The 15,199-nt window shown below is 34.9% G+C and overlaps 1 protein-coding gene across 3 annotated transcripts in view; it reads right to left on the bottom strand.

The window, feature by feature from the left end:
- Positions 1 to 1,295: 1,295 nt before the first annotated feature.
- LOC102543080 (signal recognition particle subunit SRP54) overlaps positions 1,296 to 15,199 on the bottom strand; it is a 67,695-nt gene continuing 53,791 nt past the window's right edge. For 2 of the 3 annotated variants that reach the window (XM_072962936.1, XM_006212775.4), the window contains 4 exons: positions 9,695 to 9,868; positions 5,853 to 5,919; positions 4,352 to 4,449; positions 1,296 to 1,977 (listed from right to left, as the gene is read on the bottom strand). In XM_072962936.1, coding sequence (XP_072819037.1) covers positions 1,771 to 1,977; positions 4,352 to 4,449; positions 5,853 to 5,919; positions 9,695 to 9,868 — 546 coding nt within the window. In that variant the 3' untranslated portion in view covers positions 1,296 to 1,770. The remainder of the gene's footprint in view (positions 1,978 to 4,351; positions 4,450 to 5,852; positions 5,920 to 9,694; positions 9,869 to 15,199) is intronic. The other variant, XM_072962937.1, reaches the window with a different exon arrangement.

Genomic DNA, 15,199 nt, shown 5'->3' with positions numbered 1-15,199 from the left:
TTAATGCATTTATGGGAAATTTTATAGTTTGCATAAATAAAAAGTATAAAAATTTAAGGCACAGTGAATAACTATATAAATATTACAAACTGGCCACTGTTGGACAGGAAGAAAAAGTAAAATTTAAGAAATGTAAAACCTCCGTAAGTCATTATCTTCCTTCTACTACAATCAGAAAAGTCCTTGCTAAGCTCTTTTAGACCTAGTGTCTCTAGGGAGAGAAGATTCAGCTTGCCTTTAGACATGCTTGCCTTCGTAGGATAACCAAATAAATATTTAAGTATCTTCTCAAATGTAGATCAAAACAAATTATAGGGAAGACATCAGGTTAGCATTCTTTAGAGCTATTGGTAAACTAATTTATGGTGACATTACATAATCTGAAGATTAATCCTTAAAGCACTAAATTATGTAGTTTACACCCAGGACTAAAAAGATTACCATCACATGCCATGAACCACCATAAATCTATGTAACTGAGGATTCCTAATGAAGAATTAGCTTTCTTAAATCCTTCAAATTTCACTTGAAGAACTTAGACTATGGTCAGACATTCACGTTCAGTGATCAGACTTTCACAATAAGCCCACTGTACCTAGGTTGTGAATTTCTTTGAAGCCATATTTTATACAGATATATTTAAGATTGAAAGCTTAATGCTGTTTAGAAGGCTATCAACAACCATTCATCTCTAAAAGTTTGTGAATAGGTTTTTGAGAGCAGCATATCTGAAATACTCCACACATTTTTTCTTACACACATTTAGTTATATATCAAATCATACAGATGTAAGATTCTGAACACACACAAGAATATTTTCAAAACTAGTGCTATATAATACTTTTGTAAGGTCTTCTAATAGTGCAGCAGGTAGAGAGGTGACCAACCTGGGTCAAGTAAACCATCCACTGTTGTAACTTGGAAGTGGTGAATGACAGTAACTTCATTATGCTGCCACTGCACCTTGTACAACAGTGAGCCCCTGAAGGGTTAAGTCTTCATCTGTCCCCCAGTCTCACCCCACTACTACTTGGCCCATAGGAGGCATTCAGGGCTGAACGAGTGACAACCAGGATGCCATATGGGTAATCACTCAGTATTACCACTTTAATATATCAATAAACTCATCCCATAATTAGTATGTTGAACACAATGTTCAAACTTATTTGAGTAACTACTGAAAGAATGTAAGATTAAGTAACCATTAAGAAATGGAAACCCATCTTAATATCTGGTGGTGTTATAAACTCAATCACCTTACCAAAAAGTTATTCTCAAGGAAAGAAAATTCAAAATGTTTTTTATCTTGCTCCTTTTATTACACACTCATCCTTAGAATGAAATGAATGGTTAGATACATAAACGTAAGACATAACATGAGAAAATCTAGGGTAATCATTTTAATCTGAGACTACGAATATCAACTCCAATTAGACTAAGTTGGCAACTTTACTATTTTTTTTCCTTACAAACACAAATAACAGACAAGCCTGATAATTTAACTCTTAATTGGTGGTTAGGGCTCTAGAATGTCCTTTTTTTAAAGATCATTTTAAAATCAAAGCACTAATTTGATACAGTAAAAGCATAGTACAGATATCCAAATTTCAGATCTGGCTTTTGCTAGATAGAGCCTAAGTAATAAAGAAGCATTTTTCCCTTTCCAGATAACACTTTAAAATATAAATAACTGTATTAAGTCCCACTGAATAGAGAATGAGAAAGTTCCTGGTATAAAAACCACCTTAGAAATTTGATAGCCATTTCATTCTACGGAGGGACAGAGACTGGATTTTGTTTGCTTTCCATAATGACTTCACATTCCCCCTCCATTTCAAAATTGAGATTGACAAATGAACTGGGTACCAGCATTTCTGGTTGACCTGACTGAACGATGGAATCAGCCTGCAGCTTATTTTGTTGGTATTGTCTCTCTGCTTCTTCAGACATCCTGTTTTCTTCTTCCTCTTCTTCTTCCTAAGAAGAGGAAATACCAAAGTTGAAATATAAATGTCCAAAAGGAACAGTACTTTTTCCCCACTTTCAGCTGCTTGTGCTTTTTTCCCCCCCCTTTTTTTTTTTAACATTTTTTATTGATTTATAATCATTTTACAGTGTTGTGTCAAATTCCAGTGTTCAGCACAATTTTTCAGTCATTCATGGACATATACACACTCATTGTCACATTTTTTTCTCTGTGATTTATCGTAACATTTGGTGTATATTTCCCTGTGCTATACAGTGTAATCTTGTTTATCTATTCTACAATTTTGAAATCCCAGTCTATCCCTTCCCACCCTCTACCCCCCTGGTAACCACAAGTCTGTATTCTCTGTCCATGAGTCTATTTCTGTCCTGTATTTATGCTTTGTTTTTGTTTGTTTGTTTTTGTTTTTTAGATTCCACATATGAGCGATCTCATATGGTATTTTTCTTTCTCTTTCTGGCTTACTTCACTTAGAATGACATTCTCCAGGAGCATCCATGTTGCTGCAAATGGCATTATGTTGTCAGTTTTTATGGCTGAGTAGTATTCCATTGTATAAATATACCACATCTTCTTTATCCAGTCACCTGTTGATGGATATTTAGGCTGTTTCCATGTTTTGGGTATTGTAAATAGTGCTGCTATGAACATTGGAGTGCAGGTGTCATCCTGAAGTAGATTTCCTTCTGGGTACAAGCTTGTGCTTTTTTTAACCAAAAGATTATTAGTGTTATGTCCAATTCAGTTTGGTCCAATTAAGACAAGACAGCCTTCCCTTTCCCCAGTTTCCAAACTGAAATAAAAACTATTGTATATGAAGTATATACAGTGAAATTATTATTAAAACATGGGAGAGCACTGCTTACCTTAGATGAGGCCTGAATTAACTTTGACATGGACTGTATCTCTTCAGATTAATTCTAATCTAAATTTAAAAATTAGCTAAATGTTGTATCAGTACAATTAGAGAGTGTCAACCTTTTCCGTGGAATAGGGTGGTCTATTCACTTCAATGGTATAGCAGCATGGTTATTGTTTTCATAAGGACCTAGTAGAGAGGTAAGGCAGCCCCTGCCCTCAAGAAGTTTACAGTCTAGGAGGGAAGCTAAGACATGTAAAAATAATATTAAGACATAAAGGAATAAGACTGTAGAGATTCAGAGTCAGTAACTTCCAGTTCCAGAACCACTAAATTCATGGAGAAAATGGCAGCCTTTGCTCTGGCCCCTGCAGTGTGGGTCTTCAGTACAGAGTGTGTAACCTGCCGGGAGGACTAATAGAGCTGCCTGAGAGTGGAGGAGAAAGTGAGAGAGACTGTTAGAACAGTCCGGATGAGGTAATGAAGCTCTAAACAAGGCTAGTAGTGTGAAAAACACTCATTTGCTCATAAAACATTTTTGGAACCACATAACAAATATAGTCAGCTGGCCTTTCTAGCTTCATCTCTATGCTCAGAGACAATAAAGTACTATTCTTGTCATTTCCTCAAACATAACGATTGTTTATACATTTATCTTCATGCCTCTACATTCTAGCTTTATCTAAATTGCCCTCGTCATTTACTTGAAGGAGAATAATGAAAGATTCTAACATTTATTTCAAGCTCACAGATATACACTAGGTACTAGCCTAAGCATTTTACGTATTAACTCATTTAAGCCTTAGAGCAATGCTGTGCATGGATGCTGCAATTCTCCTCATTACAAAGATGAGGAAACCGTGGCTTATATAGGTCAAGTATCTTGCTCAAAGTTACAAAGTTCGAAGTGGTAGAGCAGAATTTGAACTGAGACCTTTGGTTATTGAGCCCACACTCTTAACTGCTAAAACTTTCTTGTTCTTTAAAGCTAAACAACTCACTTTGCCCTCACCCTAAGACCTCACTGCACCTGAAACCTACATCTGCACAGAAAATTGCCTCATATCTTTGTGCCTTAACGATTGGCACTTACACACTTTTAGTACTGGTAGTTTTCTGTGCATCAAACCCCTTTCACTTCCCCTACAGCCAGTTTATGTGTCCTAACCACAGAGAATGGGTCTTGTTTCCTTATCTTAAAATGAGAATAATAATTCAAAGAGGTGTGTGAGGATTAAATAAGGTAACATATATAAGGCACCTCACATAGCACCTACACAATGAAATCTAGCTTAATTTTGTACATAGATCCTAGGGAAATTTCAGTATTAAAAGATTTTAAAATGCAAGCTAATTTGATAAAGAAATTAATGACTCCAGAACGAAATGTGTAGCATAAGGGAGCTATCTTTGGGGCAGCTAGAGGATAACACATGTTCATTACACAACCCATCAAGTCCACAGCAAACCAAACTGAATCAAGAAAATGTAAAAGGGAGACATACCTCCTTCTTCATCCGGTAATATTCATCAATGGCATATTGGTATTTTGGGGTGCTGATCCCCAAAACAGATGCAATCTTCTCTCCAAGAAAGTCACACACTAAAAATACAGAAGTTAAAGGGCTTACATAATTCTATAAACATTTCTTGAGCCCTTTCTATGTGCAAGGTATAGACGTTATAATCCCTGCCCTCAGGAAGATTATGAACATTCAGTTCATCTCTTTGGTAAACCTTCCTTGATTCCCCCGAAGAAGCACCAGTGGATCCTTCTGGGCTCCCAATAACATTGCTATACCTCTTACTATAACACTTATCATCAGGCACTATAATTATGTTAGATGTCTATTTCTTCAAGAAAAATACACACTCTTAGAGGGTTGGGATATCATTGAGCTGGAAGAAAGGAATGGCTTATACTATAACACTGGCTGAGTGCCTGCCATGTGCCAGGCACTGTGAAAGATTAGACTCAAAGTGGTTGAAGAACTCGCCCAAGCTGACAAAGCAGATCCATAATTCAGTCCAGGTCTGAATGTAAAGCTCATGTTCTTTTCATTAGGGGGAAGGGTATAGCTCAAGTGGTAGAGTACATGCTTAGCATGCATGAGGCCCTGGGTTCAATCCCCAGTACCTCCTCTAAAAATAAGAAAGTCTAATTACCTTCCCTCCAATAAAATAATGGAATACTATAATAATAAACAAATGAAATATTAAAAAAATACTCACTGATGATCTTTTCATTACACCAGACTGTCTAGCATATACTGAGTGCTCAGTAAATGTTTGTTGAATGAATTACTGTTCAAACTTAGATCTAATAAAAGGCACAAAGTGATAGAAGCTACAAGGGAGTTAAAACAGGAAGCAGAAAAAGCTTTATGATTTAAAATGCATATTTAAGGGGGATAGGGTATATAGCTCAGTGGTAGAGTGCATGCTTAGCGTGCATGAGGTCCTGGGTTCAATCCCCTGTACCTTCATTAAAAAAATAATAATAAACAAATAAATAAACTCTTAAAAAATAAACCTAATTATCCCCCCAAAAAAGAAATAAAACACATACTTAAAATTAGTATGACTAAGTCATAAGTTGATCATTTTCTTCAAATATGATTTAGTTACATATCAACTTAAGAAATGAAATATTAATAAAATAAAACATAAATGAATGATAACTACAGGCTTTAGAACAAGCAGTCAAACAGAACGAGAATGATACCAGAGAACTAAATGACAAAATGGCTAAATAACTGCTAACAGAAAAGGTTCAAGAACATGAAAATTGTATCAAAATTAATACAGCTATTTTTGTCTTTTTTTTTTGTAAAGCATATCCAGAAGCTGAAGAATGTTCTATGGTGAAGTACAAGTTAGGTTAATATCTTTCAATGATAGCTCACTACTGTATCTCCTTCACTTTTGAAACACCCCATTTGGCAAAGCTCTGGTTCTTGGAACATATTATAGTAGTTATACAATATTCAAACCGAAAAGCAATACCTGACAGGGTTGATGTGGCAGCACGAAGCATGTAAAACCATAAGTAGGGGCCCCAGGTAAGTTTTGTCTGCAACAAGAGGTTAGGTTAGCAATGTTCATACCTCAACTCATTCTGTGCATTCAGGCCAGAAAGAAGTAATCAAATATTTGGTGGGCACATAGAATATTCTACAGATAGTACTACAAACAGACTACAATCCAATAAAAAAAAATGAAAAGCTTTGAAGACAGAATGCCACAAAGACAGTTTACATCCACCCATATAACTACCACCACCTTAAGCCCATGGAATAACCACCAAAAAAGCAGCAGTCATGGAAATGGAGTTGTCAAGTCACAATCTTGATTATTTATGAGCTGATAATTCAGAGCCTTCCTTTCTCCTGTCTTGCTGCTTTTTTGTCTTCATCATTCAAAAGCACATCAGAGAGTGTGTACACTCAACGGAAAGGGATCTAAGAAATCAAATAGTACAACATACTTATGGTTTAGTGGGGAAATTAAGATTCAGAGAAATTAAACAGGGTAACTAAGGGCATATCAAATAAACTTTGAATGATGGGACAGTAAGTAACCAATAAGCGGCAAGATGAGTTTTTCGTTTTTTCAAGGATTAATAAGGGACCAGACCATATAATTGAAAAAAAGTTAAGTATATATTTGGTAGGCTAGGACCACTGGCAGAATGCAATCTACACTACACACCTCCATAGTTAATCTTGGTGCTGTAATGCCATAGAATACTTTGGTAAAGCTTGCCACAGAGATGACAGTTTGCCTCTGTGGATGCAACTGGTAATACTAGCATCACTAATGGTTCTAGTATCTTTTTTTATGACAAGGAAACATTGTATAGAGCCTGCAATCAATCAAATTGTTTTAACATTGGTTCTGGGGAGAAAAGAAAAGATAAACATGTCCTTAATCTTCTTAGATAAGATATGCTGATGATTATAAGAGCATTAAAAAAAGCAAATATAAGAATACTTTAAGACTGAAAACTGTAGACACTGGAAATAACTCTTTCTTCTCCATCGGTGAAATGAAAGGATTTTCCTTTTCTGATTATTTAAAGCTGAAGTGGTTGTCAATTTTAGTGTTATTTCCTCTTCTTCTTACTTAAGGAAAATTTTTCCCCTGAGAGTTTTCAAAGTCATTTTGAGTGGCCACTGCCTCACCCACTTCTTATGCAAGTTACTGCAAAAATTAAAGTTATATATTTTAAATATTTTTTAGAAAGAAGTATATGTAAGACCGGCAGATGGCTAAAGTAGGGAAGAGGAAACACTTAACAGTCTTTCAATGAAAAGTAAGTATACCAATTTCTGTGACAGTATTTGTGAAAAAACACACAAGTAAGGTAGCTCTTTAGTCTCTATTTACACAAGAATAGGTGTCTAAGCAAACAAATATATTCAAGAAAATACTTTTCAAATCTGCTGTATCTTCTATACTCAGAGCAGGAGGTGTCTCTTATGTGGGGATAAGAGTTAGTTTAGGGGCTCTGTTTAAGATGCTCAGACTCTAGTGTTTACTTACTTTTTTTTTACAGCAAAATGGGAGAGCTTAGAATCAATTTCTGTAACACATAATAAATGATAGGGCCAAGAAACGACTTAGAAAAGGACTCAGCATGCTTTTTTGGAGGAAAGCATATATTTCTCAGTGGACCAATTCTCCTGGGGTGTTTCTAGACAGAATAATTGCTAATATTCAGGCTGTAACTACCAGAGTCAAATCTGCTCCAGAGCTGAGACACTGGATAAGAATTCCTGAATGACATCTTCATTATCACATACAGGTATACAGAATGAATGGACAGGGCCCTTTGTTTAGACACTGACCCACAGTCTACACTGAAACCCTGCCACCACTGACTGCCAGCATCCCTACCACCACCAACAGTCCAGTAAACAGGAGAACAGGGACAAGATCTGGAGTCTTCAAAACTTCCAATTTATGGGTACAAACTCAAGTAGGTTCATTTCTTTTTTCAAAAATTTAAGTATCCATTTCTTTCTGAATAATTACCCATCTCTTCCTTAATAGGGATCTATTAAGACTTGCTATCTTTCACTTTAGTTTTTAAACAACTTATTTTTAAATTATAAAAGTAATGCTTATTTATTTCAAAACACTTAGAAAATGGAAAAAGTATAACAAAAATTTAAGTCACCCATTTTTCTATCATCCATAATTGACATCTTATATATTTTCCCAGTCTTTTCCTAGGCATATATGTGATTTACAACAGTTATGCTTTTTCTATCCTGCTGTTTTTCCCATTTACTATATTGAAATACTAAGCATATTTCCCAAATGTTTGAGTTCCTAAAGGTGGAATAACTAGGTAAAAAATATAATCATTTGAAAAGCTCTTCCTTTACAATGAAAAACTTAACACCAGAAAATTTACCAACAAATATTCAGCAGTAATATATGAGGTTGTCCATGCCCTTGTACCTTCACTACAATATACTGTCCTTTTCCTTTTTTAAAATTTGGTAAGCAAAAATGATCCAGATAATTTTAAGTTCTGACTATATTACAAAAGGCATCAATCCATTTATAGAGGAGAAAATTATGTACATAATCAAAGTTTCTAATATGCATAATTAGATACATACATATACACATATTTGAGGAAACCTAAGTGAAACTAAATCAATGGTTAAAGGAATTACCAGAAATATGATTATTCCTAAGGCATATCTAAAGTAAAATCTAAGGAAAATAATTATCATAAGATTATAAAAAGACATAGGTCTCCATTTTTGACAAGTATCATATGTCAGGAGTATTAGTCTTAAATCTTTAAGTATCAGGTTTTTTTTTTAAATCGGGCCTGTTCTACAAATCTACTATGTAAATATAGGACAATATCTCTTCCAAATGTCTTTGTCCTATCAGATTTATAATGCATTAGAAGCAAATAGAAAATGGAAAGTCTCCTCACATTAAGTGAAACTGGGTTTGTCTTCAGTTATTAACATCTGTCAGGATGATGATTATTTTTAAAAAAAAGATAACTGTTGGTGAGGATGTGGAGAAACTGAAACCCCTGTACATACATATTTTTTGTATATATATATTCAGCCATAAAAAGGAATGAAATCTTGCCATTTGCAACAACGTGGATGAATCTTGAGGACATTATGTTAAGTGAAATTAACCAGTCACAGAAGGACAAATACTGCATGATTCCACTCACATCAGGTATCTAAAATAATGCAACACATAGAAGCAGAGAGTAGAATGGTGGCTGCCAGGTGCTCAGAAGCGGTGGGGAAATGGAGAATTATTATTCAAGGGGTATCAGTTTCAGTTATGCAAGATGATTAAATTCTAGAGATCTCCTGTACCACGCTGTGCCTAAAGCTAATACCATATATGTTTACAATTTTGTGGAGTAGTTCACATGTTAAGTGTTAACACAACTTTTTTTTTTAAGGATGGATGTTGTGAAAGAAATGTAAAAGAGGAAAAGAGATTTTATAGGTAGATTTCTTGAAATCCAATGTGAAATTAAATTCTGCCTGTTCAAGATTTTTTTTAGTTAAATATTCAAGTAGCAACTTTGTAATAGCATGTAAGATGTGCTATACTGACAAAGAACTCTGACACTCAAACATAAACTATTCAGGCTATTGAAATGCAGAAAATATTTCCATCCACATTGTATAAAAATACTGTTTTCTACCAGAATCATAACGCACAATTTTATAATCAAAATATAGTTGATTTAGACCTCAAAATGTCCCTTCCATTCATTGTTTAAGGGGAACAAATCAGTCAAAACAAAACCCACTGACAAAAGGATCATCATGAATCAACAAACCTACCGGATCAATAGTAGGCAACACGTCTTTCTTCTCCAGGCTATCGACCTCATCTTCATCGGTGCTGTATTCTTCCATTGTTTCTCCACTAACAAAGTGGATGACTCTCCTTGGGACTTTCTTCTTTTTTCCTATGACTCCCAGTTCTACATTTTCAAAGCCTCTTTCATTACTCATCTAATGTCAATAATAAGAAAATAAAAGTTTCAAGTGAGATTAATTTACTTTCTTATTACAACAACAACAAAATTTGACTGCTTTATTGTAGGGAATAAAGAAATATAAGCCAATCTTTAATTTTTAAAAAATAAAACAGATCATACACACAAAAGAATATTTACAGCATACATGAAAAGTTTAATGAATAATATAGTGAAAGTCTGCATACTCACTACCAAGGTTAAAAAAATAGAACATAACCAACTCAATTTTTTGTTTAAGTTAACAGCTAAGAAATCAAGCACCACACTTCAAGTCACAGCAATTCCAATGCTGTATAATATGTGAAGACATGCTGGACAGCAATAATTTTAAAGAATAATGGTAATCATTCTTTTAGGGTTAATCTGTAATATTAAAGGAAAATCATACAGATGCACATATACATATATTAGATATGCAAAATAAAATAACATTTTCTATTAGGGAACTCTGCTAAGTCTCTGGATTGAGCTTAGTTAGCTATGTGTGAGCAAAAATAAAACAGTTCAACTTAACTTGGAACCTCTCCTTTTACCAAAACAGGAGTCCAAAGTTCAAATGCCTTTTAGAGCCAAGCAGGTACCAAAAAAGAGTAAAGATATATACACATGGAAGGGTAGATAGACCCTTGGAGAAAGCATGCCGCAACTAAAGACATTTAAATGAAAAAATTTTTAGAGCACTGTGCAGGCCAAATAAAACTCATCTATAAACCAAATCTGGAGAGCAGGCGATCAGCGTTCTATTGCTAAACTTCCAGATTTCTCAGTCACTAATACATAGGTGACAACAGAGTTTCCTGACAGTAAAAAGATTTCATGAATTTTATGAGACTGACGCGCTACCTACTGCGCTAACGAGGCACCTAATTTCATGAATTTTAAAACTATAATAGTCTATGGAATTCTACTTACATCCAAATTTCACTCCTAGAGAAATACTAATTTTATCTCATACATACAGCTGATGCTGCAAACTCAGAGTAAATGCATATTGTGAGAGAGGATGAAGAACTCTTCCCTATCATCTTGCCTCAAACTTAAATTCCTAAGAAAGCCTTTGTTGCATCTCTGTACTAGAAGACTTCAAAAAGGCACAATAGAAGTAATTGTAAAGAAAAATCTGGCAATGGTGGTTACTCTTGGGGTTAAGAACACAGAAGGGGGAGGAGGTACAGGTAAGGGGGTGGTAAGAGGGACCTTTTTATTCTTTTCGTATTTTGTTGTTTGGTTTGTGTTTTTTGATGAGAATATGTTCACATGTTATTGGTAAAATTTTAAACTAAACCAAAGCAAAATGATACAGCACTGCCATGATTAGAATCCATGACAGTGGGATTCCCTACCATTGTCCAGATTTCAAGCATTTTGTCCTTTATAAGGATTCTTACCCTTATAAATATGACCAAACATAATTCAAACCCATGACTGTTCACTCACTAGAAAAGTTCCTGGAACTGCATTTGCAGAGATGAAATTATACTGAGAAAACTAGTCGACTAGAATTGTCCAGCTACACAAGTATAAGTAACTTTATTTTTATGCACTGTTTCCTCTTAATCCTTTATAAGTAAGGTCCTTAGAAAACAGACATGGTTCTTCTCTGTCTTTCACTTCCCAAAGGTAAGATGTCATTAGGCAGGATTTGAACCCAGGTATATTCAACCCAAATACACATGGGTTGTTCCATGATGCATGTGGACATCATTGACAACACCTATAACTGCTGTACAGCAAAGTGAAACCTTGAAAACCTTCATAGCATGGGATATCTATCTTGAAAAAAAAAACAAAACACAATTCTCTCTAGCCTGTCCTGAGGTTTTAAGGAAATCCCAGCCCTTACTAAAGGATGACCAGCCAATTTACTGTGTCCACAAATAAGATAGACAACAAATAATTCACCCAGGCCACCTTTCTTCTACCTCCAGCTTCCAGGCATGGTGAGCCATTCCTACCCAATCTCATCTTCATGTAAGATTTGGTTTATGGTTGTCCTGACATCAATGTCTCCTTTTGGACCATGACATTTTGGATCTCTTTACAGGCAAGGGAAAGCCAGAGGATCTGGGTTAGAACACCAATCCTCATACTAACTGGATGATGCCCAAGCAACAGTCCCAGTCAATGTACAGAGCTGAGACCTTTCACAGTACATCACCATGTCCCTTTCCACCCCCAACCCACCCCCATCAGAGCCAAAGCAGCTTCTCATTTTCCCTCTAACAATCTCTTATTCACTTAATTTTTGTTTTCTAAGATACAGGCAAAGGACAAGGTGTGTCTCTCACTGGTTTAACTACTCTGTCTTCCTTAGGCAACTCTAATAAATAAAAACATTCTAGCTGGGACATTATAGCTGGTATAAACTTATCTACTATCTCTATTAACTGACTCTTGGCTATATTTTTCCAAAAGGCTAAATCAAAAAAGAAATCTACAAAGGGGAAGGCTGAAACATGATTCGTATTTTTCATTCTAATACCAAAGTTAGTTAAGTATAAACAGAACTCTGAGTAATATTCTCTATGCGTAATATGTAATTTAAAATGGCATTTTATTTCTTCTAATCGTCACATTTCATATATTTTTATTAAAGAGACTTTTATTTAAGGACTTTCCTTTAAAAATTTAGTATTAATTTTTGATATAGTAAAACTCAAGTTTTAGATGGATTACCTTCAGCAGGAATGAGCAAACTTTTCTGTAATGGACAGATAGTAAATATTTGAGGCTGTGCCAGGCAAGTAATTTGTCACAACTACTGAACTCTTCAAGAGTGAACAGCCATGAACAATACATAATGAAGCTTGGGCTACGTTCCCATAAAACTTTAGATAAATCAGTGGCTGGTGGGATCTGGCTCACAGGCTATAGTTTGTCAACTCCTCATCTTAAGGGGATTAGCAAGTAAAAAATTAGCAAGTAAAAAATCTGTGAAAGAATTTATGACATGTGATTCTAACCTCTCCTTGGCGAGGTGGGGAAATGGTGGGGTGGGTAATGGTTAAGGGAGGTATTGATGGGTAAAATCAACCAGAAAATAATTTGATTCAAAATTTCCAACAATTTCAAGTGAGAGTTATTCTCTGAACTTTGCAAACTTTTCATTTTTACAGATAACAGTAAATCTGCAAGTTAGAAAATGTTCACTGTCAATTATACAAATTCCATTTAACAAACTCCGAAGATCTGGAAAGACAGTTTCCTAACACCAGGAAATTATGAGATGAAACGTCAATTAACATTTTATTACATTCTCTGGTTAACCAAACTATAAATCTGCTTATCTTGTTCCTTGGGGCCTGTTTTTAGTGGCAGTTTTCTTTTTATATACTCCCGTAGCACCCAGAACTTTTTCAAAGCATATATTACAGTTGGAATTTAGTCTCTCACCTTCCTCAAAAAGGTGTAGCAACATGGGAGTAGGCAGTGTGTATCTTTCACTGCTATAACCTTTAGCCTACAGCTTCTTGTTAGCAGAAATGCTAAATAAATAAATGAACAAGCAGTAATGAAATTTTAACTCCTGTAATAATACTGAAGCTGAGATTCTGGTTAAACGTCTGGTCAGAGAAGCTGCTGAATGGCCTGGTTTGAGGCCTGATTCTAAACACTGAGCCAGGCTCCCATCTCTTACACCCTTCCCTACATGGCACTTCAGATTTCTCAGTTCTGACAAACCAATGAAGGAGTACTAGACAGCAACCTCCCTTTTCACCCAGGTCTCCCCATCACTGGCTGTGGTCAAACCCCTAGGCATACACCTGGGGTTCCCAGAAATGCTTCTGCTTCAGGAATGTGAATGAGAGAGTAAAAAGGGAAAGTGAGAAAACTATAGGATGAACTTGTTTGTGTTTAATAAGAAGGATTATATATGCATATGACAACCCAGAAAGAATACACCAGAAATTTACCAGTTACTTTCGGGGAATGTGAATGTGACTTTTTACTTTTTGCTCTACAGCCTTCTTTTTGTTTGAATACTTATTTTTTAACAAGAATGTGAAAATAAATAATAGCACTATAAGCCACAACAAAGAGCCTCTTTTCAAAAAACATTTATCTGGTAAATCAGTATAGGTATGTTTATTTTGCTATTAGAGCTAAGCTAAGCTGAAGGAGTGACGAAAACAATTATAGTAACAGAAGGAAGAATCAAATGGAAAACACATCAAGTGCTGTGGACTAAAAGGTTCACTTCAAGTATATACGTCAACAGGCCTAGATTCAACTGAACATGAAAAGTGGCTTCCTAATCAATTAGTATTGCCCCTGAATTCCTTCTTGCAGCAGGTTACCTCCTCCCTTCCTTTTTTTTTTAACCTTTTGTAGATGTTTATTCTACTTCAATTAACAAAGCTATGAAGTTCATGTTTTAATATACAGTGATATAATATTCTGCAATGTAATGCACAATTTACAGAAATCAAGTAAACCTAAAGAAATACACTTGAGTTTTATATTTCTGGTATTTAAATTAGAAAAATTTCTTATGTATAAAACAACCCATCACATCAGACGTTGGGACTTGGCACCACTTTAAAGCAATTTAACCTACTAACACTGGTCTATAATCAATCATCCCAAGTGGCTAAGTTCTCCACGTGTTCATAACTTAAAACGCTTGTACTAGAAAGTGAAACATCTGTAGTGATGTACAATGGAACAGACTCCACAGAACAAATGAAATGCTCTAATTTTACATTTGCAAAAGTAAGTTTATGTAAATATAAAAAATTATCAAAGTGTATTTGTTCAGTCAAATAAATTAGCAAGGTTTCCTTTATTTCACATGTCAGAAGTACCTGGAAAATACATGATGAGAAGCAGTGTACTGTATTTCACAGTGAAAAGCTTTCTAGTTTGTAGTTCTTGAGCTAATATCACTATTTTCCATTTCAGGCTTTATACAACTATTGTTCCACTTCAATGACAAATGCTGAAATTTATCACTGACAAATACAGCAGTTTGGAGCTAGTGCACTTGTCCTGAGAAATAGAAAGAACTGCTCAGATGGTAAAGTTCAACAAACAAAAAGTTTCTGATTATTCAAATCAAAGAAACCCACCCCCAGCTTTAAAGTACACTTACTTGGTTTATACTTTCTTTAGGCTGGTAAAATTTAAAACTTTTTAAAATAAATTGTTATTTAAAATCTAACAATTTCTACTCAGATGTTGCTTTTAATCATGTTTTTGAAAAAAAATGTGTAAGGCAATATATAAAAACTGAGCAAAAGCAAAAAAAACATGTTTTGTTTGCTGGTTGAAATTTGTAATTCAAATTTCTTTATGACAAAAGATG

Source organism: Vicugna pacos, chromosome 6, assembly GCF_048564905.1.
Source record: "Vicugna pacos chromosome 6, VicPac4, whole genome shotgun sequence".
Classification (NCBI taxonomy): domain Eukaryota; kingdom Metazoa; phylum Chordata; class Mammalia; order Artiodactyla; family Camelidae; genus Vicugna; species Vicugna pacos.
Note: the sequence above shows the minus strand (reverse complement) of the source record. Positions and strands in the feature narration are given on the sequence as shown.